This window comes from Drosophila bipectinata, chromosome 2R (genome assembly GCF_030179905.1).
Source record: "Drosophila bipectinata strain 14024-0381.07 chromosome 2R, DbipHiC1v2, whole genome shotgun sequence".
In the NCBI taxonomy this organism is placed as follows: domain Eukaryota; kingdom Metazoa; phylum Arthropoda; class Insecta; order Diptera; family Drosophilidae; genus Drosophila; species Drosophila bipectinata.
Window position 1 is genome coordinate 6,526,504 of NC_091737.1, and position 18,594 is coordinate 6,545,097.

Below are 18,594 nucleotides of genomic sequence, written 5' to 3' on the forward strand. Positions count from 1 at the left end.
GCTCTCCATTCTTTTTGAAACGTTAAAATCTTTCCATCGGAGTGGCATCACTGTCGTTCAATTTATAAACAAAATCAGCTGTGGCTGCCGTCAACTCCAACGAAATTTTTATGTAATTGACATGGCCAAAGAATCGGAAAAAGCTGACTTAAAATCGAATAACTCGAATACCACATTGGAAGATGCGTGGGCGGTAAGTGGCCTTTTGCTAAACTATACATGGGCCTCATTAATCGCCTTTTTAGATACGGCCCTGCCACTTGTACAAGGATGAGTACGACGATTGCACGAGCTTCAAGGCCCGTTTCCACCAGTACTTCATCTTTGGCAAGGATACGGACTGCTCTCAGTGGCTGACTGATTACAGAAATTGCGAACGCTTTCAACAGTCTAACGGAAACGACATAGCGGCTGGATCAGCCGTGGTTAAAAGCGAGGAGCAACGTCGCCTGACTCGGCTGCGCGCCCACTTTGCCAACGACACCTGGCAAAAACGCAAAGTGCCTCCGCAGGACTGGGCTGCACCTCTGCCCGATTGGATGGAAAAACGCAATGAGAACACATATCTCGAGATAAAGCAAAAAGAGCTTTCGGGACAAGTCCCGCCGCAGGAAGAGGATCGAAGCTTATGTACTATTATGTGAAAATATACGTTTAAGAAAATGACCATTTTTTTATTGTGGTCCAAGCAATTGGGCAAGGACTTATAAAATGTAAAATTTGTTCCGTTTGTTGGTGCTTTGACATACTCTTCATATCTTCATAGAGTCCCGCATCACACTAGTCCAGCTGCTCTAAGCGGTCTCAGTAGGCGTATGATGCAGTGGTTTTATTGCTGGACTTAGCGTATTAAAAAAACAAATAGAATAATGGGCCAAATAGTCGGAGAACAGTCGGCGAACAATCCCAAAATGATCAATTTTAAAATAGCTATGAATATAGATGACAGGGTCGATCGGTTTTCGGTATGTTTTAACTTGTTGAGCTCCATGGTTGTAAACGGAATGGTGACAGTCCAGTTGCCGAGGCGTACAGTCTTGCGCTGGACAAAGTTAATGCTGTCGTTGTATCGCTTAACGGCCTGCATGTCCCATTTAACGACTTTGTCGATTGTGGCGTAGTGCTTTTGTAGTGCATCTTTGACAATAGCCCATTCGTCCATAACACCCACACGTTTCCTTTCAGCCAGGTATTCACGTAGGATAGCAGCACAGTGCGAGCGATATGGGTCATTCATGTGCATGCCGAAAACTCTTATTTGCAAATACGCAACGGCCTCATCTACGCTGGGGATGGTGTCTTTTTCTTCGGCTTCCTTGCGTGCAAAAGTGGCTTCTGTGGATTCCTCCATTATGGGCCTGTGTTGTGATTCTGTAATGGTCGATCGTAAGAGTTGTTTATTCTGGACTGTGTAACGTGATACCTTTGTAATGGATTCGGCTGCAAAATTCGTGCAAAAATTCGTTTATTATACTCTTGGGGGCACCTTTGTTTGGATTAGACGTTGTTATTAGCATTTATGAAAGTCTGGTAGCACTGCAATCAGCTGTTGCACATCTGCTTTCGAGGAAGCGTCGTGGATCGGCAAGACCTAATTATTTATTATTTTCATTTCTACCGACTCAGAATCATTGCCGAAAATGCTAAAGGGAAGCACACTGAAAGCCCTAGATGTCAGAATTCTGAAGCCCTTTATTGAAATAAGGTCAGCAGGTAAACGAAAATTACATAACCCTAGACGGGCGGCACGCCTGGCATTTTCTTCATTTCAAAATTGACCGAGTTGCTTCGGGCTTCTTTGGCTGCTTCTTTCGTTGCAGAGGTTTCCAGCAGCATTTCGGCAGCATCGCAAACAGGTCCTACATAACTTTCAATGACCTCCGCAACAAGAACCGTCGGTATACCAAGAAGGAGCTCGTGGGGTATGTATTCGGTGCAGAATCCTGCCCTAGAAGTCACCTTACACCCGTTCATTTCTTTTAGGTACTCCATGCAGGATATGTACGACGTAGTCTCCGATGTCAGCAACTATTTTCGGTTTGTGCCATATGTTAAGCGGTCGGATGTACACAGTCAGGACAACTCAGGGTTCAAGGCGGACTTAATTGTTGGCTTTCCGCCACTTAACGAAGCTTATACGTCGCGGGTTTCTTTGAACCCGCCGCAATTGGTCAGATCGGAATGCCATGATGGACGACTTTTTAACTACCTGCTGAACGAGTGGCGCTTCAGCCCCGGCCTAAAGGACATACCTGATTCCTGCGTATTGGACTTTAAAGTAACTTTCGAGTTTAAATCACTGTTGCACAGCAATGTTGCCAACATCTTCTTTGACCTTATCTGTGACCAAATGGAGAACGCGTTTATCCAGGAGGTTCGCCGGCGGAACGGTCCGCCCTCGATTCGGTCTCATGTGCTCACCTCAAGGCGATCCTGATAGCTAAAATCTAATCTAAAACACAAGCCCTTGGATATACCCTAGAATTGTAGACGTTTTAGAGTTTTAAGTTGAACGTGTATTTGTACATTTCTTTGACGACAAAGAAGTTAAATCCCTTGTTAGTACGATTAACCAAAATTGTAAATAAATTGCCTACCGAGTCTACTTCTGCGTTTTACCGCTTTGGCAAATGAATTTACACGTAACAAAGTCGTACAATGAACATAAATTAAGTACTTTAATGTGATTCACTTAGGACAACATTAAAATCAAACATTTTATCAACAGTCTCGTTAAGGGATAATTAGAGTGCAACAATAACGGATCCGTAGATTAAATTCAAAAGTGTGTTACTTCGTAATTGACAGCATCGCTCGATGGTGATAAGAACCTATACGTTAAACTAAGATTATGGTTGGAATGGCATCGTTTAAGTTAAGAGAAATACAGTCCTACGCTACGATACATTACATTACATGCTTACCATACAGATATCGTTATTATCGTGCATCTCTAGCTTAGATTCTTCGGGGTAGGCCTACATGTTTGTGAAAATGCTACAAGGTGAGTATGCATTTAACAGATGCCGCTAACTTTGCGGCTCCATCTACAACTATAACGCTAAGCTCTACATTACTTTATACAGGGGATGTAACGAACACTACTTACTTAGCGCAGTAAAAAGACTGACTACAACAGTGTTAGTTTAGATATTAGTTTGTTGGTAGGTTATTCATATTGTCCAGTGAGTGCAACTACTTTCGCGAAAACAATTGGGCTGCGAGAAATCAACACACTTTTGGGTCGAGTCCAACAGCAATTTAGGCCAAAGGTACTTTAGCTTAATAGTAAGTTTCTAGTAAGAGCGGCCAAATGAATATAAACGAGTACGAGGCGGAAATAGTACAACAAAATTAGTAAAACTTAATTTCCTGGATCGGGAGTATGGGGTGTGGGAAGGGCATGTCACCTTTTGTCACCATTTAGAATGGTGAAGCCCATGCTTAAGCCTTATAAAATATCACTTTTCCGGCGGCGGTAGGCCGCCAGCTTTCTTAGTTCTCAGTTGTGTTTTGCCCTTCTTCCGAACATGTAACCCTTCCAGCGCTCCGCTGTCTGAGCGATCAGTGGATCACTGTCAATGGTGGCCAGAAGCAGGAGCTGATTTACGTGTGTCGCATGGTAGTCCCAACGTGCTAGATTTGGGGCCACCCCCAGGCTGAGGTGGCGCAGGTCGTAACTTGTGCCGGAGCCGGTGTCGTACAGCAGCAACATTTTTTTCAGGGAATGCATGCCCTGGGCAAACAACTTGCCGGCTTCTCGGGCGATTTTAGCGGGTGCCGTGCTATTGAGATCATAAAGGCCCAATAGTGAATAGATAAATCCGTTTAGCACAAAAGAAGGTGGCGTCGTGGGATATTCCTCATACCTGTGTAAAAAATTTTAATTAGTTTGTGTTCATTTAACTTAATAACAAATTAGATATTAATTGGCAAAAAAAAGTAGTGTCTGAAGTTTTATACATATTTCCCTCGGAGTTTTAAAAATCAATTCGTTCAATTGGCATTCTTATAATTTTGATTTTGAATTACAGTGTGAGTTAGTTTTCAACTCACCAGTAGAACTTGTCCATAAACTGCGCCAAGACTCCACCGTCCCGCGAAAAAATCCTATAGGGCTGCAGTCCTGCTGCAGCCGCTCGGAGATAGCGCTCATCTCCACCGGAGTGCCAGTAGGCGCGGGCTAGAACTGAGATGGCGTGGCCTTGTCCCATGGCCGATATCCAACCCGGTCGCAGTTCGGCAAAGCCATTGAGGTTTCGCCGCACCGGGTTGGCCCACCCACCCGTCTTTGCGTCTTGGTTGTGAACAAACCACTCCGCTGCGTCATAAAAGTGCGCCAGGTGATCGCTCGTGGAGAGGGTGACATTGTCATAGAATCCCAGGCCCAGAAATCCGATCGACAGCACTTCCAGATCGGAGCGTCGCACCTTCAAGGGTGAGCGTCTGTCTCCAAGCACAATTCCCTTCTGGACATCGATGTGTAGGTCACGGGTTATGTGACGCCACTTGTTCAGCGCCGTGCCGCCCAGGCCGTAATAAATGTTTGAGTCTTGTACGCTGAGCAGCAGGTCAGCGGGTATATAGTGGAGGTTGTAGCTGTGATGCGTATCGCGGTTTCGTACAGTAACCATAAGGCTGCTTCCATTGGTTACCAGGAGCAGATCCACGCTGAGCAACAGGTCCAGGGTCTGGTTGAGGGTAGTGCTAATGGCCCCCTCATAGCCGGGTGCCGTTTCAAACTGGACGACGCTCGTATTAAACCGGTGGTGCCAGATGCGTGTCATATTGCTGGTTCGTGGAGTGTTCCAATCGACCTGGTTACCGTCGGCGTCCTCGAGTATCCGGACACGGGGTTCCGGTTCAGTCAGGTTCTTACTGTAGTGGGAGAGCGCGAATTGGGCTATCTGGGTTGGGTAGAAGTAGCCTCGTTTCTCCCACTGAGTGCTTATGGGCACGCCCTCGGCAGCGCTGATGCATTTTACACGATCGCGGACTTCTACATTGTAGTTCTCGAAGTACATGAAAACGCCACGAGCGTCGTACTTGCCTTTGGGCAGGTTCACCTTTGACGTGCTGTGCATCCAATTAAATTTGGCCACTTCGGAGCCGCTAGTCGAGACAGCGCCGCTGACGTCGAAGTAGTTCCGAAGGAAGGAGAAGGGAACGTAAACTTCATTGGCATTCTCTTCCCGTTTGCAGTGGACGCTGTACTCCTGGTTGATCACGCACTCAATGTCCTGCAATACCACATCTTCTCCGACATGTCCACCGCTGGTTGACAGCTTTGAGGACCGGTCCAGGGGACGCATGAGATCCGGTGAGAATGAAAAGGCGGCACATCGCATGTAGACACCAAGCGTGATGACCACCACGGCCGCGGTGAGAAGGAGCAACAAGGCCTTAAGATTTAACCGCATAATGAAGAAGACCAGTGGCTCGCGAGGCTGCATGTACGTGAATAGTGGCATAAAAGGCTTCAAGCACGTGGTAATAGTAATACCTTGATGGCTGGTGGCTTCAGTGAGTCCCGGCTATCCCTGGTTACTGGAAAAGCGGTCGCGGCGGGGGCATTTTTTTGGGCGCTCAAGTAACGGGACATCCGTATCAACAGCTTTTCCAATGCCCTTGCGATGCTAGCTTGGTAACAGTCATGGACAGGTTAATCATAATCCATTTCCACGAGTGGGCGGATCATACACATCTGATGAAAGTGGTGCTCCAAAAATTTCTTCCCGACACTTAACTGCTAAATAATTCCGTTTGCAGAGGTTATTTAATGTCGATTACAGAAGTGAAAAACCTCACGCTGGTAAATTTACTATTTCCAACGGTCCTCCAACATGTCGGCCACGATTTTTCACAATTTTTCTAAATCCTTGTTCCGAAAAACAGCACATACAGATGAGCAAATGTTTTGGTGTACGAACAGTGTGGCCGGTCTAGCTCGTTTATGGCTATGGAAAATCTAGCCTTATCCAAGTGTAGACAGGTATTTGCACAATTTAAATTTTCGAAATAAAAGATGAGCAAACAAAACATGCTCTTATTTAAATAAAAATGGGTTTTTTTTAATACCACCAAAGTCATGTTAGTTGAATCCGTAGTAATTTATATCGTAATGATTTTTATACAAAAAAGATCTACAAAAATAGTAATATAATCATACAGGAATAGTAAATTATGGACATTAATTTTTTATAAATAATTTTTTAGATAAGCATTTTTTTATTTACTTAAAAATGGAGAATAATATATCTGGAACGTACATATGTCAAGCACGTTATCTGTGGAATTACGATATTCTTCGCACACATCGATATTTTGAGAGCTCGACAGCCCTAATCAGGAACTTTCCTAATCAACGACAAATCAATAGTCAAATGTTTACAAAATTTCCAGTTCGCTGAAATGCGACTCGTGTAGACCCATTATGTTCGGTCCCAGTCTAAGTGCAATTCTCCTGCTCCTGGCCGCCTTGGTAGCGGCTTGTAACGCTTCCAACGGCGACCGAACGCAGTTTTTCCACAATTGCCGGCAGAACTGCGAACGGACCAATTGTTCCGCAGGTGAGTTCGCACTAGTTAGTTTGTGGTCCATCTGGTCCATCGGTTTTTCTTGCTTCCAGATGGCCTGGAAATACAGGAGCAAGCGGTCAAGTTTTACAGACAGTCGGTTTTTGACCGGCTTTTCCAGTGGAGCTGCGCTGATGAGTGCCAGTACGGCTGCATGTGGCGCACTGTTTTTGCCTTCTTTGAGCGGGGCTGGCCCATTCCGCAGTTTTATGGAAAATGGCCATTTCTTCGTCTGATGGGAATGCAGGAACCAGCTTCGGTGTTGTTTTCGGCACTTAATTTCGCGGTACACGTACGTATGTTGCGCAAGTTCCGCCGAGAAGTGCGTCCAGACAGCCCTTGCTACATGCTGGCACATATTTTCGGAGTGGTAAGGATTTGAGCGTTTGCCCATCTTGGTCTCCACATGTTTTTTTTCTACAGACTAACCTCAATGGTTGGATATGGTCGGCTACCTTCCATACGCGAGATTATCCACTTACGGAGTTACTAGACTATGCCTTCGCCTATTCTATTATTCTGTGCTCGCTGTATGTTCTGGTGATGCGAATGCTCCACCGTCACTCTCTGTTCTTGCGTGGAGTTATCACATTGGCCTTTATCTCCTACTACATTAATTACTTCGCTTACCTGAGCGTGGGGAAGTTCAACTACTCATTCAACATGATGGTCAATATAGCTACCGGTTCAGTGGGAGCACTTGGCTGGTTCGTCTGGTGTCATTTCGTCCGTAATCGAAGACCGTATTTCCGGCGGATTCTACGTTTCTACGTGCTCTTCGCCATGGCCATGTGTCTGGAACTGTTGGACTTCCCGCCCATACTGTGGACGCTTGACGCGCACGCACTTTGGCACCTGGCGACGGTGCCCCTGATTCCCCTTTACTATGAGTGGGTTTTAACTAATGTTTTTTTGAAGAAACTTTGTTAACAAACGTATCATTTTAGGTTCATGATTGAGGACTGCCGGACTCTGCGAAAGGAAAAGGCCGTTGCAGGCGGGTATTCTTTCTACAACTAGTATTTGCAATGACTTAGCTTTGTTTACAAACAGTAAAGTAACTTTATTACGAATTTCAATACTCTGAATCCTCACGCTACATTTGTCCACATTGGGATATCGTTACCGGCAACTTTGGTTTGTTGTTGGGTCCAGTGGGAACGTTCTCAATCTTCCTCATGATAAGAAGTCCGTCGAGGACACGGCCGAACACAACGTGCTTTCCGTCCAAAAAGTTGCACTTCGCGCAGGTGATAAAAAATTGACAGCCGTTAGTGTCCTTCCCGCTGTTGGCCATGGACAAGAGCCCTGGAGAGTCGTGTTTTAGGGTAAAGTTCTCGTCGGAATACGTGTTGCCGTAAATGCTGGTCACGCCCGTCCCATCGCCCTGTACAAAATCACCGCCTTGGATCATGAAATCCTTAATTACTCGGTGGAAGCTGGCACCTTTGTATCCGATGGGCACGCCATCTGGGCGGTACTCTCCCGTACAAAACTGGCGAAAGTTCTCCGCCGTGCGCGGCACTGTGTCTGCAAACAGCTCAAATATCATCCTGCCGATTTCCTACGGGGAAGAGTGTGTTAAATCATTTTCTATTGCTTTGTGGGAGTTTACTTACTGTTGTGCCCACTGCAATATCGAAGAAGACTACCGGATTATTTGAGCTCCGCAGCTGCGATTGTATTTGATTCCAGTTGGGCATTTTAATTCTTGTCAACAATCTTTTTAGAGATACAAGCGGATTCGCGCGACCCGTCCGGCACTTTTTGTTTACATTTAGACGATGTATCGGTAACCAACCGAAAGAAATCGATAGGCCACCAACAGTCGCACGTGTGTGTAAAATAGGGTTGTTGGTTTTTGAAAAAATATCGTATTGATGATATTTGCTGTGAAAAAAATATCACAGCAAATATTAAGAAATATCACTGTTGTTTTGTGTCATGTGGAGTTGCCTTAAACGGCTCCCCACACGCGTAGGTCCGAAGAAAGGGGTACTTCAAAGGCCTTGGCTGTGGCTAACGGAACGTTTTATTCTGTAAATTCATAAATTATTCTACAATTCAAATATTAATCCTTCTTCTTACCGCAGTGTGCCCTCCTACAATCAACAAAACAATGAATGGCACTTTTTGGCGGCATTCACACTACCGCTATTAGTAGGCCCGTAATTCCGACAACTTAAAATACTACATTTCCTAATAATACTGACTTAACTATCGATAACAATGTTTTTGACCGTCGACATCCCCGACCCCGTGAAGACCCGCTTCACTCAAATCCAAACTCCAAGTTTAGAGACGGGCCGCAACATTGTCCAAGATAGTCCATTAGCTCCATCCATCTCCATCGGCTCCGCTGTAGACCTCCTCCACGATGCCCTTGCGCCACTCTCGTCTGGGCAAGGCAGGATCGCAGACGAAGACCATATCGCCCTGGCGGATGGGCTCCGTTCCCTGGCACCACTTCTCGCGGCGCACAAGCGTAGGCAGGTACTCCATGGTGGGACTCCACATGGTCCCTCGGCGCGACTTCTTCCAGGGTATGGCGCAGCACTCGCTTGACGCAATGCACCATCTGCTCCCATACTCCGCCTCTGTATCCTCTCCGTCTCGAACGCGTCTCCAAATCGTCTGGCCTCCTTGTCGGCTCCCACGAAGTTCTTGCTCACCTCGTACACATCCGGGTCTCGATCGTCGTTACCACCTCTCCAAAGGAATCGTTGGGAACGTCGATCTCCAACCTTGGCTGCAGCATGAAACACAAGCCGGACCTCACCGGGCTTGTTCGGGGTTTCGACACCGAATTGTGGCAAATTCCATAGCTTGTCGCTCTTCACCGCGACCTCATCCGGCTGCAATTTCCTCGCATATCCTTTGGACACGTCCTTGTTGATCCGATCGTATCCTAGCGCCAACGGCCCGTGGCGCTTCAACTTCTCGACGTCGATCAGCCGTCTGTGTGCCATCTCGTAGCTCCGTGGCAGCACAGCGTGGTCATCCTTCCAGAGCAAACCCGTCTGGTCGCGACGCCCCACTTTCACCGTGGTGTCGTCGAGGATCCTTTGGGCCCGCGCGTCGTCGCTGGCTGCGACCGGTTGCGCGAGCTTCACACCAAAGCCTTCCATCTCGACGTAGTCCTCCACCATCTTTTCCATCGTGTCCTCCACTGACACGGCTAGAAGGCAGGACCTCGGTGACGGCGTAGTTGATTGTCCACTTACTGGCCCAAACACAACCCATCCAAGCTCGGTTGCGGCCGCGAACGGTCCCTCTCTGGCAAACCGTCTCGTCCTAAGTGGCAATCCCAAATGTCCATGGTCCAGTCCGATGAGCAACTTCGGCACCACGTTGCTGTAGGGCTTCATCGGCAGTCGCGAATCCTTATGAACGCCCTGGACATCTCGTCGACATAACGTCTGCATCGGCAGACTCAGGCTCGAAACGGCGTACACGTTCCTCAACGGGTGACGAGTGGGCTTCCCAGCTCCACTGATCTCCAGACTCACCACGTTGGTAGGCTCCCTGCTGGCTCTTCCTCCAAACCATTGGATGTTCAGTTGTCGACGTTCGCCTTGCACTCCCAGATCCCTCCGTAGCTCGTCGTCGATCATCGTGACGGAGGATCCTTCATCTAATAGCGCGTATGTGTCCACCTGGCGACCAGCTCCGTACAGCGTTACTGGCAGTATACGGAACAAAAGTCTGCCTCCTTCGACGTCAATACTTAAGTTTCTCTGCATGGGCGCCTCCGCTGGCTGCGGGGCCCTTCTTTCCAGGCTGTTTCTGCGGACAGCCGACTCCTGGGTCCTCTCGTGGTCCCTGTAACCACCTCGTGGCGAAGACCTCCTGTCCGGGCTGCGTCTGGAAACTGGTGACATCTGGTTCCCTCCGTTGTGGCGCCTGAAACCACCTCGCTGCTCCGGCCGTCTTCGCCCTTCGTCCTCTTCATGTAGCAGACGGTGATGCAATCTGCGGCATCCGTTGATCTGGCACTCGCCATGCACATCACAGGATCTGGCCGCATGCCCACTCCGTAAGCATGTGAAGCAGAGCCGATGCCTCTTCACCATGCTCCATCTGCCCGGTGGCGAAGCTCCAATAAATTCGCTGCAGCTCGTCGTAGCATGTTGACCTCCACAAATTGGACAACCTCCATGCCGGTCATCCCGCTGCTCGTATCCGTTCTGGTCGACGCTCGCGTGTAGAACTCGACGCCTCGGCTCCTTTCCATCGACGTCCAAAATCGTACACACGATGTTTGCGTACTCCTGTAGCCACGCGCTGAAGTGCGCTACAGTGGGAAAGGGTTGGATCGATGCAGCGTGCCTGGCCCAATCCACTCGTTTGCTGGTGGGAAGCTTTGCCACAAGCTCCTCCATGAGTGTGGGGTTTCCCAGATGTTGCTCCGCCTTCGCCGACTGCAAGAAGGCCGTGAGGTTACTCACTCTGGTTGCGAAGGGGACGATCCTCTCCAGTTGCTGCTCCGAAATCGGCTGCACCTCTCGCACGCTGTTCAGCTGGCTGCGTATTAGCTGCTCCGGTCGGCCAAACCTAAAGCGCAGCTGCTCCATCACGGCTCTGACATTCGCGGGGTGAATTAGCAGCGACTTCACAGTCTCGCGCGCCTCATCCTTCAGCGCCTTCAACAGCCTCTGGTTGTTTTCCAGGTCTGTGCAGTTGTACGCTTGGGTCGTCTCCACAAACGCACAATTAAAAATGGGCCAATCCTCGGGCTGCCCTCCAAATATAGGCAAGTCCGGGAGCCTCCTTGGTCCAATAGCTTGGGTTCCATTCGGCGTCATCCAGGCGTAGGATCCAACAAATGGTGATGCAGTTGCTACGTTGTGGATGCTCCCGCCCGGTAGCGCGAATCCATGCGCTGTTTGCGCAGTACTTGTAGCACACAGTGGGTTGCTACTCGTTAGCAACGGTGGTCCACTCCAAGATGGCGGCAGCGTGTAGGTCCCACTGGTCGCACCGAAACTGCTATATGGGTCCGGCCCGACCCCGTTAGTTGGTGCCTCACCGTTCGATGTGGCGGTTAATGGCGGTCCGCTCCACGATGGCGGCCGCTCCGACGCTCCACTGTTGGCGCCATTTGCGCTTGGGCCAACTGCGATTGGCGCGCAATTGGCGGTGCTTGCTGTGTCCATGGCTTTGACCTTCTTCAGCTCGTTCTCCAACGCCGTAATCCTCTCCAATAGGTACGCCGTGAGTGGCTGGCTCACCTCCGGCTCTGAACTCGCAGCTGCTGTTACAGTGCTCCTTGGTTGGGACGCTACTGTAGTCGCTGTAGTGGCTGGGCGAGAAATGGCCGCCGCCGTGGTTATGTTAACCCTTGGCCGGCTTTCTGCTGCGCTACTCACTGGCTGCTGATCCGCTCGCGTTGTAGGTGTGGCTTCCCCTCCGTTCAGCCGGGAACTCCTCCTGGGGGAATGCTGCATCTCGAGATATCCAAATCCAAATATAATATGGTCCAAATATGGCGCTGCCCTAGCGCTCCAAAATGGCGCTGCCCTAGCGCTCCAAAATGGCGGACCTGTGCCGTCTGGCCGCTGCCGCTGATGCTTGGCGCTCCTTGCGCCTCCTGACGCTGGCTGCGTCTCCTGAACCGACGCTGGCTGCGTCTCCTAAACCGACGCTGGCTGCGTCTCCGTGTCGCTGGCTGCGACTCCGTCCGTACTCAGTGTTTGGCGCTGGCTGCGTCGTCTATGTCGCTGGCTGCGACTCCTCTGCTGGTACGGGAACTGCGCTCCGTGCGCTCCTGGCAACTCTCTAGCTGGTCGTCGAGCCGTCCTCCAGCGCAAGTTGCCCTTGCAGTCTCCCTAGGACTGCGAATAAAAGCTGTTGTTTTGTGTCATGTGGAGTTGCCTTAAACGGCTCCCCACACGCGTAGGTCCGAAGAAAGGGGTACTTCAAAGGCCTTGGCTGTGGCTAACGGAACGTTTTATTCTGTAAATTCATAAATTATTCTACAATTCAAATATTAATCCTTCTTCTTACCGCAGTGTGCCCTCCTACAATCAACAAAACAATGAATGGCACTTTTTGGCGGCATTCACACTACCGCTATTAGTAGGCCCGTAATTCCGACAACTTAAAATACTACATTTCCTAATAATACTGACTTAACTATCGATAACAATGTTTTTGACCGTCGACAATCACCAAAAAAAATCGATATATCGAGTATTTTGGCTATTTTTTATGGTCAGCTAAAATTGAAAAAAGGTTATTTGTAAATTTAAAAAAAGGTTTTAATATGTGTTTTCATCCGCCATGAACTGCAAATAAGAGCTATTTTTAATTTATAAAGTGATATAAATATAATATAATAAACATAATATAAAAAAAACAGTTTTATAAAACTTAATTAATTTATAGAATATGTATTAAATATTGCTTATTAATTAGCAATAATTATTTAATTCTCTTATTTAATGCTCCTAATTACTCTTAATTACAAAAAAAATCTTTCTTCAATGATTTAAAAAAAAACTCTTTCGGTTATATGCTGGTCTGTCATTCGACTACGGGAGTCACAGACAACACATTTAATGGCAGAAGCCAACCGTTCAGATGAAACCGAACTTCCAGGCGTGATAAGATAATAGAGGTGCAAAAAACATCGATGAAAACATCGATGCATCGATGTTTTTTGAATTTTCCAAAACATCGATGTTTTTTTTTTACCATCGATGTTTTTGTGCCGTCACTATCAAGAGAATAAGCAAAGAAGAGGTACGTAAATGAGCAGATTTTGGAGTCTACTTTCAGGAGTCTTCGAACAGTATGGCCTTCAAAGAGGTAGTACAAAAATTTATGTGTGTGCCTGCCACGTCCTGCGAGTCTGAAAGAGCCTTTAGCAAAGCTGGACAAATTATTTCCGACCGCAGGACCCGCCTTAAGGGGTTATATACCTTCTTTGTCGAAGAAAATGAGCATTATTTAATTACACGGATGTTTTAATTTTTTGATAGTACACTTTATTAACAATGTTTGTGCAAAATTTGGTGGAAAAATATTAAATAGTTTTTAAGGGGTGGCTGTTTCCCTTAGAGGCCTTTTTTAGAGCCTTGCGGTGACAGTTCCCCAGGTCAAACAGGTCAACTTAAACCATAAAAGTAAAAATATTTCATTAGTTTAGAGTAATCTCTTGTGCTTGAACGATCGATTTTAAAATTTTTTGTTTTTGTTTGGATATAGCAGCGTTTTATGCTAAAAATGAACGTTTTGGTCTCTAGAAATTTCACTAAAAAATTTATTTCGCCGAAAAAAAAGTTTGCGCGTGAAAAGTCGATCGTTCAAGCACAAGAGAATTTCATTACGAACATTTTAAAAAAAAATTTGAAGTAAATCGGTTCAGTAGTTTTCCGCCAATCCATGTCACCGCAAAGTCATTTTTCAAGAAACACCATTTCGACATATTCGCGTTTAAAGTTTCAAGTTCAGTTCAAGCCTTGAACAAGGCCGCAACGAGGCGTGCGATTAGGAGCTCTGTAACTTTTTTTCTACTGCTCCAATCTCTATGAAAATTTGGGAGAAATTTCTCAAGGAGTTGTTCTTCAAGATAAACCACTAAAAAAATTTTCGTTTTTTTGAAAGTAAAAAAGGTATATAACCCCTTAACCCCTTAAGCATAGTACTGAGTTGACGAAAATCCGCTGTCCAACGAGTGACAGCTGTCAAACTCCATATAAAAAAAACGGTGTAAAAAAGGAAAGAAGAAGAAATTTTTGCCTTATAGATTTTGCGGGTACTGAGTTGACGAAAATTTTTGTTATCGATTTAAATCGTGTTGCCGGATCAAAAAAAATAAACAGCTGCTCCCGGGGTGTTAAAAAAAATATTTGAATTTATTTTTATAGGTGTGACATGGAGGGTCAATTGACCAACAAAAAAATAGTCGGCCCGAAAAATTTTCGACGCACCAGGACAAATTAAACCATGTTTTCTATTTCTTAATCAGCTCCTTAGCGGCGAAATACATAAACAAAACACCAACATCCAATCGTTTTGAATTCATTTTTGCTTATTTGTTTTTTGTTTACAAACAACAGCTATTCAGTATTACCTTATTTCTTCATTGTTTTGGTCACACTACCTCGGCAGCCGAATAAAGTGCAAAATCGCTATCAGAATTTCAACAGCGGATTTTCGTCAACTCAATACTATGCTTTAACAAAAATCACCAATATCTGAATAACCAATGATCTCATTTGTTGTTATTAAGGGGTTATATACAGTTGTACCGCGCAAATACATGGATTTTTATCGATTTTTTTTGACACCATAGAAAATATTTATGAAAAATGTTTTACCGACGTTGTTTAGTAAACGTTTCTGGGTACTTAATTAAATTTTGTCATAAAAAAATATTACATAACAAAAATGTTATAGCCGAATTCCCGGATCGTCTTTTTTCCATGGTGTCTTGCGGTGGACATGATTTCTCGAAAACGGTTCATCCGAAATCCAAAATTCAAAAAAGTTTAGTTAGTATATTGTATTGTCTAGTCCAGGGTTGCTCAACGCCTATACACTGAGTGCACTTTTGTTTTTGTAGATGCTCTGTGCTTATGGCTAGTGCGCCCATAAGCACCGTGCATATGGGCTTCGATTACCATTCAAAACAAAAACAATTTTGCTTGTTTCTTCATTACATCTCTATCCGTCGTCACGCTTCGCTGAACGCAGTGTATTTTGTTTTTTTTTTTTTCCTCGACCCCATGCACTGGAACTTATTCTTCTGTCTGCTTTGACTTTTGATTTATTTCGTGGTGGACCATCGTAAGTGTTGTGTTAAATTTTTTGGCGGGTAAGTAAAATGGGTGATGAATTAGAGAGCACTTTTTTTAGCAAAAACTTTTAATGCCAAGTACAATGCGTAATATGCTTCGTAGTTCTGGAGGTAAACACCAAATACAATCGTAATAGGACTTTTCAAACGGCCCATAAGAAAGATTTATTTGAAGGTCTAGTTCCGGACTATAAAAGCCTTCTTAAACAGTTTTATATATTTGATGCAACGGAAATTCTAAAATGTATACAATTCAATCAAAAAGAATTAAATGAGCAAGAAACAAAAATTAAATTTAGTTCAAAAATATATGAGAAAGCGGCAATTAAAGCGTCATATGTAGCCAACTTAGCTATTGCCAAGCAGTGCAAACCGTTTTCCGATGGCCCCTTTATTAAAATGGTATGCCAAACCATGTTGAACTGCTTTGGTCCTGTCGGAATTCAGTCAGCTGAATTAATTGATAAAGTTTCCTTGTCAAGATGTACCGTGACCCGTAGGCTTGAAAAGCTTAAAATCTATTTGGATACAATTTTAGAAGATAAACTAAAAAATTGTTCTTACTTTTCCATAGCCCTTGATGAGTCATGCGATAATTGTGACATAAGTCAATTAATGTTAGAAACACGAATGGTTGATTTCGACTTCAATATCACCGAAGAAATTTTCGCACTTATTCCACTTCTTGAAAATACAAGGGGAATAGATATATTAATGCGGTATGCGAACGGTTGGATTTGAAAAAAGAAGTAAAGAAGCTATCCGCCGTTTGCACAGATGGTGCTCCTGCTATGCTAGGAAAAAAAATGGTTTCATTGGACAATTGTACAATAATAATATACGGATGCCGTCGTTTCATTGTGCAATTCATCAAGAGTCCTTGTGCTCGAAATGGACGGGTAACAGTAACACAATGACAATTGTTATAAAAATCGTAAACAAAATACGAGGTGGGCATAACTCGTTAACCCATCGCAAATTGAAATTATTTCTCGAGGAGTGCGAAAATTCATACAAGAACACACCTTAATAATCTGAACATATCTCTACAAGGCCAAAACAACAATATTTTTAATTTAATGAGCTCCATAGAAGGGTTTATACAAAAAATGGATATATTTTTATTTGATTTGCAACTTGAAAAGCTTTTTCATTTTCCTTCTTTAAAAAATGTTTTCTATGATTTAAAAATTAGTACATATGATTTCACTGAATTTAAGCCGCAAATTAATTGTTTGAAAGAAAATTTTGAAAAAAGGTGTACTGATTTTGATAGCGTTAAGAAAATTATTGACATTTTTTTCAACCCAATGACATGTAGAATAATTGATCAAAGTCCTAAGTTTCAATTGGAATTGTGCGATCTTCAAAGTGAGTTTGAATTAAAGTCATGCAATTTGAAAGGACTCGATTTTTGGAAATCCGAAGGTGCAAAAAAATACAAGATTCTTCGGAATAAAATTCTAATGATGTATTCGATGTTTGGAAGCACTTATATTTGTGAAAGCGCTTTTTCAACCTTAAAATTAATAAAAAATAATTATAGAAATCGACTAAATAATAATAATCTGGAAGCTCAATTAAAATTATCAACCACTAAAATTAATATAAATATTGAATCTTTTTTAACCCAAATATAAAAAAAATAAAAATAAAAAAATATTTAAAACTGTTTTTTTTTCTCTCAGTGCACAGCTGCGCCCCAACACAAAAGCGCCGCTACATATGTACACGTTTTCTTGTGTCTGTGTTAGTAAACGCACTGCCATAAGACGAATTTGAGCACCCCTGGTCTAGTCCGTTAAATTTGTAAAAATTTTGATTAAAAAAAAAAATGGCGACGTTTTTAACAAAAAATGTACTATTTCAAGGTATAAGATTTTCGTTTTTTGTGCTTTAAAAAAATAGTTTTCAAAAAAACCCTCGTTCACGGACTAGCTAATATCATAATAAATAAGTGGTAAAAATTTTTTAGTAATCGTGTCCACCGCAAAGGTAATTTCCCCAAAAAAAGATTCTGAGATAATCGCGTTTAAAGTTTCAAGTTTGTTCAAGTTTTATATGCAGATAGTGCGCTATAAATAGCTACAGCCTCGGTTCTAATGCTCCGATCGTTATGAATTTTTGTGAGAGTATTCCCAATAGAAAATACTTAAAGAATATGCAACAAAAAAAATCGATTTTTTCATATATCACAACTGTATATAACCACTTAATTTAAGGCAAAAAATAATAAATATTTGTTTTTTAATTTTATTAAAACCGTATGTCTATTTATCTATTTAACTTATTTAAACAATATTTTTTTTTTTTTTTTTTAATATCAATCAATCAATAGTTATATTTAAAATCTGTCCGGAGATATGGACAATAATTAAATTTTATAATGGGACCTTAACTTAATGAAATATTGAGTAGTACAATGTTTGCTTATCCTAGGAAACTAATTTTAACAGTAAACCTTAGCGATAGAATTCAAGCTAAATCGGTAGCTAAATAAAGTGCGATATCGTTATCGGATTTTCAACAGCGGATTTTCGTCAACTCAGTACTATGCTTAACGCGCATCAAGAAGGGAAGACGTGAAAATTGTAAGTAGATTTAAATTAAGTTATTTGCGATAAATTACTTATGATGCAAACTAGTGTTCTGTTGGTGGTATATGTTGGAGAGATATGTGTTGTAATATCTCTAGAGATAATATATGTTGAAGTATTATTAACATAAAAGCTGACATGTCTTTGCATTTGCGCGCATGGCATGTGTGTGTGTGCATATGTACATTTGTACGTTTACATGGTTTTTGTATTAAGGGGAGGGTAAGGTCAAATCATGCGAAAAAACCATGTTTTTGTGATTTTTTTCCTGACGACACAATTAAAATTTATTTATTCAACCAAAGGTATATTAAAGTATGACATTAGAAGAATGTTTTATCAAATTTTCACAAAAAAATATTTAAAAATATGGCAATGGTAGCAATTGTCCGGACGTTTCGCCAAAAAAAGTTGAATTGCGGTGCCCCTCATAACTCGGTGCTGGATCATTTGTAATCAAAAAATGAAAGTTCATTCGTTAGATAATAGTTCGCCCCAGGTAACGCTGTGAAGGTTTTTTGAAAATTGCAATTTTTTAATTTTTTTGAAGACTTTGAAGTGAAAAACTCAATTTTTTGGGAAAAAATCGGTTAATTTGTCATTGCGAAATCAAAATTAT

General features: G+C 43.6%; 5 protein-coding genes across 9 annotated transcripts; 3 read left to right on the forward strand and 2 right to left on the reverse strand.

Annotated features, from left to right (window-relative positions):
* Nucleotides 1-33: 33 nt before the first annotated feature.
* On the forward strand, nucleotides 34-663 carry LOC108128146 (synaptic plasticity regulator PANTS). The gene is made up of 2 exons (XM_017245551.3): nucleotides 34-193; nucleotides 246-663. Exons 1-2 carry the CDS (start codon nucleotides 122-124, stop codon nucleotides 642-644), a joined length of 471 nt encoding a protein of 156 aa, XP_017101040.2. The 5' UTR covers nucleotides 34-121; the 3' UTR covers nucleotides 645-663.
* On the reverse strand, nucleotides 654-5,988 carry Hsepi (D-glucuronyl C5-epimerase). Of its 3 annotated transcripts, none has more exons than XM_043210492.2 (5): nucleotides 5,809-5,988; nucleotides 5,504-5,746; nucleotides 4,057-5,447; nucleotides 1,424-3,869; nucleotides 654-1,371 (listed from the first exon to the last, which is right to left on the reverse strand). In XM_043210492.2, the coding sequence occupies exons 2-4, from the start codon at nucleotides 5,600-5,602 to the stop codon at nucleotides 3,503-3,505; spliced, it is 1,857 nt and encodes a 618-aa protein (XP_043066427.1). In that variant the 5' UTR covers nucleotides 5,603-5,746; nucleotides 5,809-5,988; the 3' UTR covers nucleotides 654-1,371; nucleotides 1,424-3,502. The 3 variants fall into 3 exon arrangements, with proteins under 3 accessions (XP_043066427.1, XP_070134139.1, XP_017100990.2); XM_070278038.1 differs by having other exon boundaries at nucleotides 5,504-5,749; XM_017245501.3 differs by having other exon boundaries at nucleotides 5,504-5,988.
* Nucleotides 1,564-2,605, forward strand: LOC108128131 (coenzyme Q-binding protein COQ10, mitochondrial). Of its 2 annotated transcripts, none has more exons than XM_017245537.3 (3): nucleotides 1,564-1,705; nucleotides 1,821-1,922; nucleotides 1,984-2,605. In XM_017245537.3, exons 1-3 carry the CDS (start codon nucleotides 1,641-1,643, stop codon nucleotides 2,435-2,437), a joined length of 621 nt encoding a protein of 206 aa, XP_017101026.1. In that variant the 5' UTR covers nucleotides 1,564-1,640; the 3' UTR covers nucleotides 2,438-2,605. The 2 variants fall into 2 exon arrangements, 1 of the variants encoding a protein (XP_017101026.1); XR_001773471.3 differs by having other exon boundaries at nucleotides 1,641-1,713; nucleotides 1,984-2,019.
* Nucleotides 5,989-6,319: 331 nt separating the features above from the next.
* On the forward strand, nucleotides 6,320-7,654 carry PGAP3 (Per1-like protein PGAP3). 2 transcript variants are annotated; one of them, XM_017245571.3, is made up of 4 exons: nucleotides 6,320-6,569; nucleotides 6,629-6,867; nucleotides 6,999-7,465; nucleotides 7,523-7,654. In XM_017245571.3, the coding sequence occupies exons 1-4, from the start codon at nucleotides 6,434-6,436 to the stop codon at nucleotides 7,593-7,595; spliced, it is 915 nt and encodes a 304-aa protein (XP_017101060.1). In that variant the 5' UTR covers nucleotides 6,320-6,433; the 3' UTR covers nucleotides 7,596-7,654. The 2 variants fall into 2 exon arrangements, with proteins under 2 accessions (XP_017101060.1, XP_017101051.1); XM_017245562.3 differs by having other exon boundaries at nucleotides 6,322-6,569; nucleotides 6,629-6,945.
* Nucleotides 7,609-8,417, reverse strand: LOC108128167 (peptidyl-prolyl cis-trans isomerase H). Its single transcript, XM_017245585.3, has 2 exons — nucleotides 8,195-8,417; nucleotides 7,609-8,139 (listed from the first exon to the last, which is right to left on the reverse strand). Exons 1-2 carry the CDS (start codon nucleotides 8,276-8,278, stop codon nucleotides 7,672-7,674), a joined length of 552 nt encoding a protein of 183 aa, XP_017101074.1. The 5' UTR covers nucleotides 8,279-8,417; the 3' UTR covers nucleotides 7,609-7,671.
* Between the last annotated feature and the right edge of the window lie 10,177 nt (nucleotides 8,418-18,594).

What these genes read in the sequence shown, in the direction of transcription:
- LOC108128146 (XM_017245551.3), top strand. Translation starts at nt 122, where the DNA reads ATGGCCAAAGAATCGGAAAAAGCTGACTTAAAATCGAATAACTCGAAT. An exon ending in CATTGGAAGATGCGTGGGCG is followed by an intron (nt 194 to 245) that starts GTAAGTGGCCTT and finishes TCGCCTTTTTAG; the next exon opens with ATACGGCCCTGCCACTTGTA.
- LOC108128131 (XM_017245537.3), top strand. Translation starts at nt 1,641, where the DNA reads ATGCTAAAGGGAAGCACACTGAAAGCCCTAGATGTCAGAATTCTGAAG. An exon ending in AAGCCCTTTATTGAAATAAG is followed by an intron (nt 1,706 to 1,820) that starts GTCAGCAGGTAA and finishes CTTTCGTTGCAG; the next exon opens with AGGTTTCCAGCAGCATTTCG. An exon ending in ACCAAGAAGGAGCTCGTGGG is followed by an intron (nt 1,923 to 1,983) that starts GTATGTATTCGG and finishes CATTTCTTTTAG; the next exon opens with GTACTCCATGCAGGATATGT.
- Hsepi (XM_043210492.2), bottom strand. Translation starts at nt 5,602, where the DNA reads ATGTCCCGTTACTTGAGCGCCCAAAAAAATGCCCCCGCCGCGACCGCT. An exon ending in TGAAGCCACCAGCCATCAAG is followed by an intron (nt 5,448 to 5,503) that starts GTATTACTATTA and finishes ACGTACATGCAG; the next exon opens with CCTCGCGAGCCACTGGTCTT. An exon ending in TTTATGGACAAGTTCTACTG is followed by an intron (nt 3,870 to 4,056) that starts GTGAGTTGAAAA and finishes TTTTTTACACAG; the next exon opens with GTATGAGGAATATCCCACGA.
- PGAP3 (XM_017245562.3), top strand. Translation starts at nt 6,434, where the DNA reads ATGTTCGGTCCCAGTCTAAGTGCAATTCTCCTGCTCCTGGCCGCCTTG. An exon ending in ACGGACCAATTGTTCCGCAG is followed by an intron (nt 6,570 to 6,628) that starts GTGAGTTCGCAC and finishes TCTTGCTTCCAG; the next exon opens with ATGGCCTGGAAATACAGGAG. An exon ending in CTGATTCCCCTTTACTATGA is followed by an intron (nt 7,466 to 7,522) that starts GTGGGTTTTAAC and finishes GTATCATTTTAG; the next exon opens with GTTCATGATTGAGGACTGCC.
- LOC108128167 (XM_017245585.3), bottom strand. Translation starts at nt 8,278, where the DNA reads ATGCCCAACTGGAATCAAATACAATCGCAGCTGCGGAGCTCAAATAAT. An exon ending in ATATTGCAGTGGGCACAACA is followed by an intron (nt 8,140 to 8,194) that starts GTAAGTAAACTC and finishes TCTTCCCCGTAG; the next exon opens with GAAATCGGCAGGATGATATT.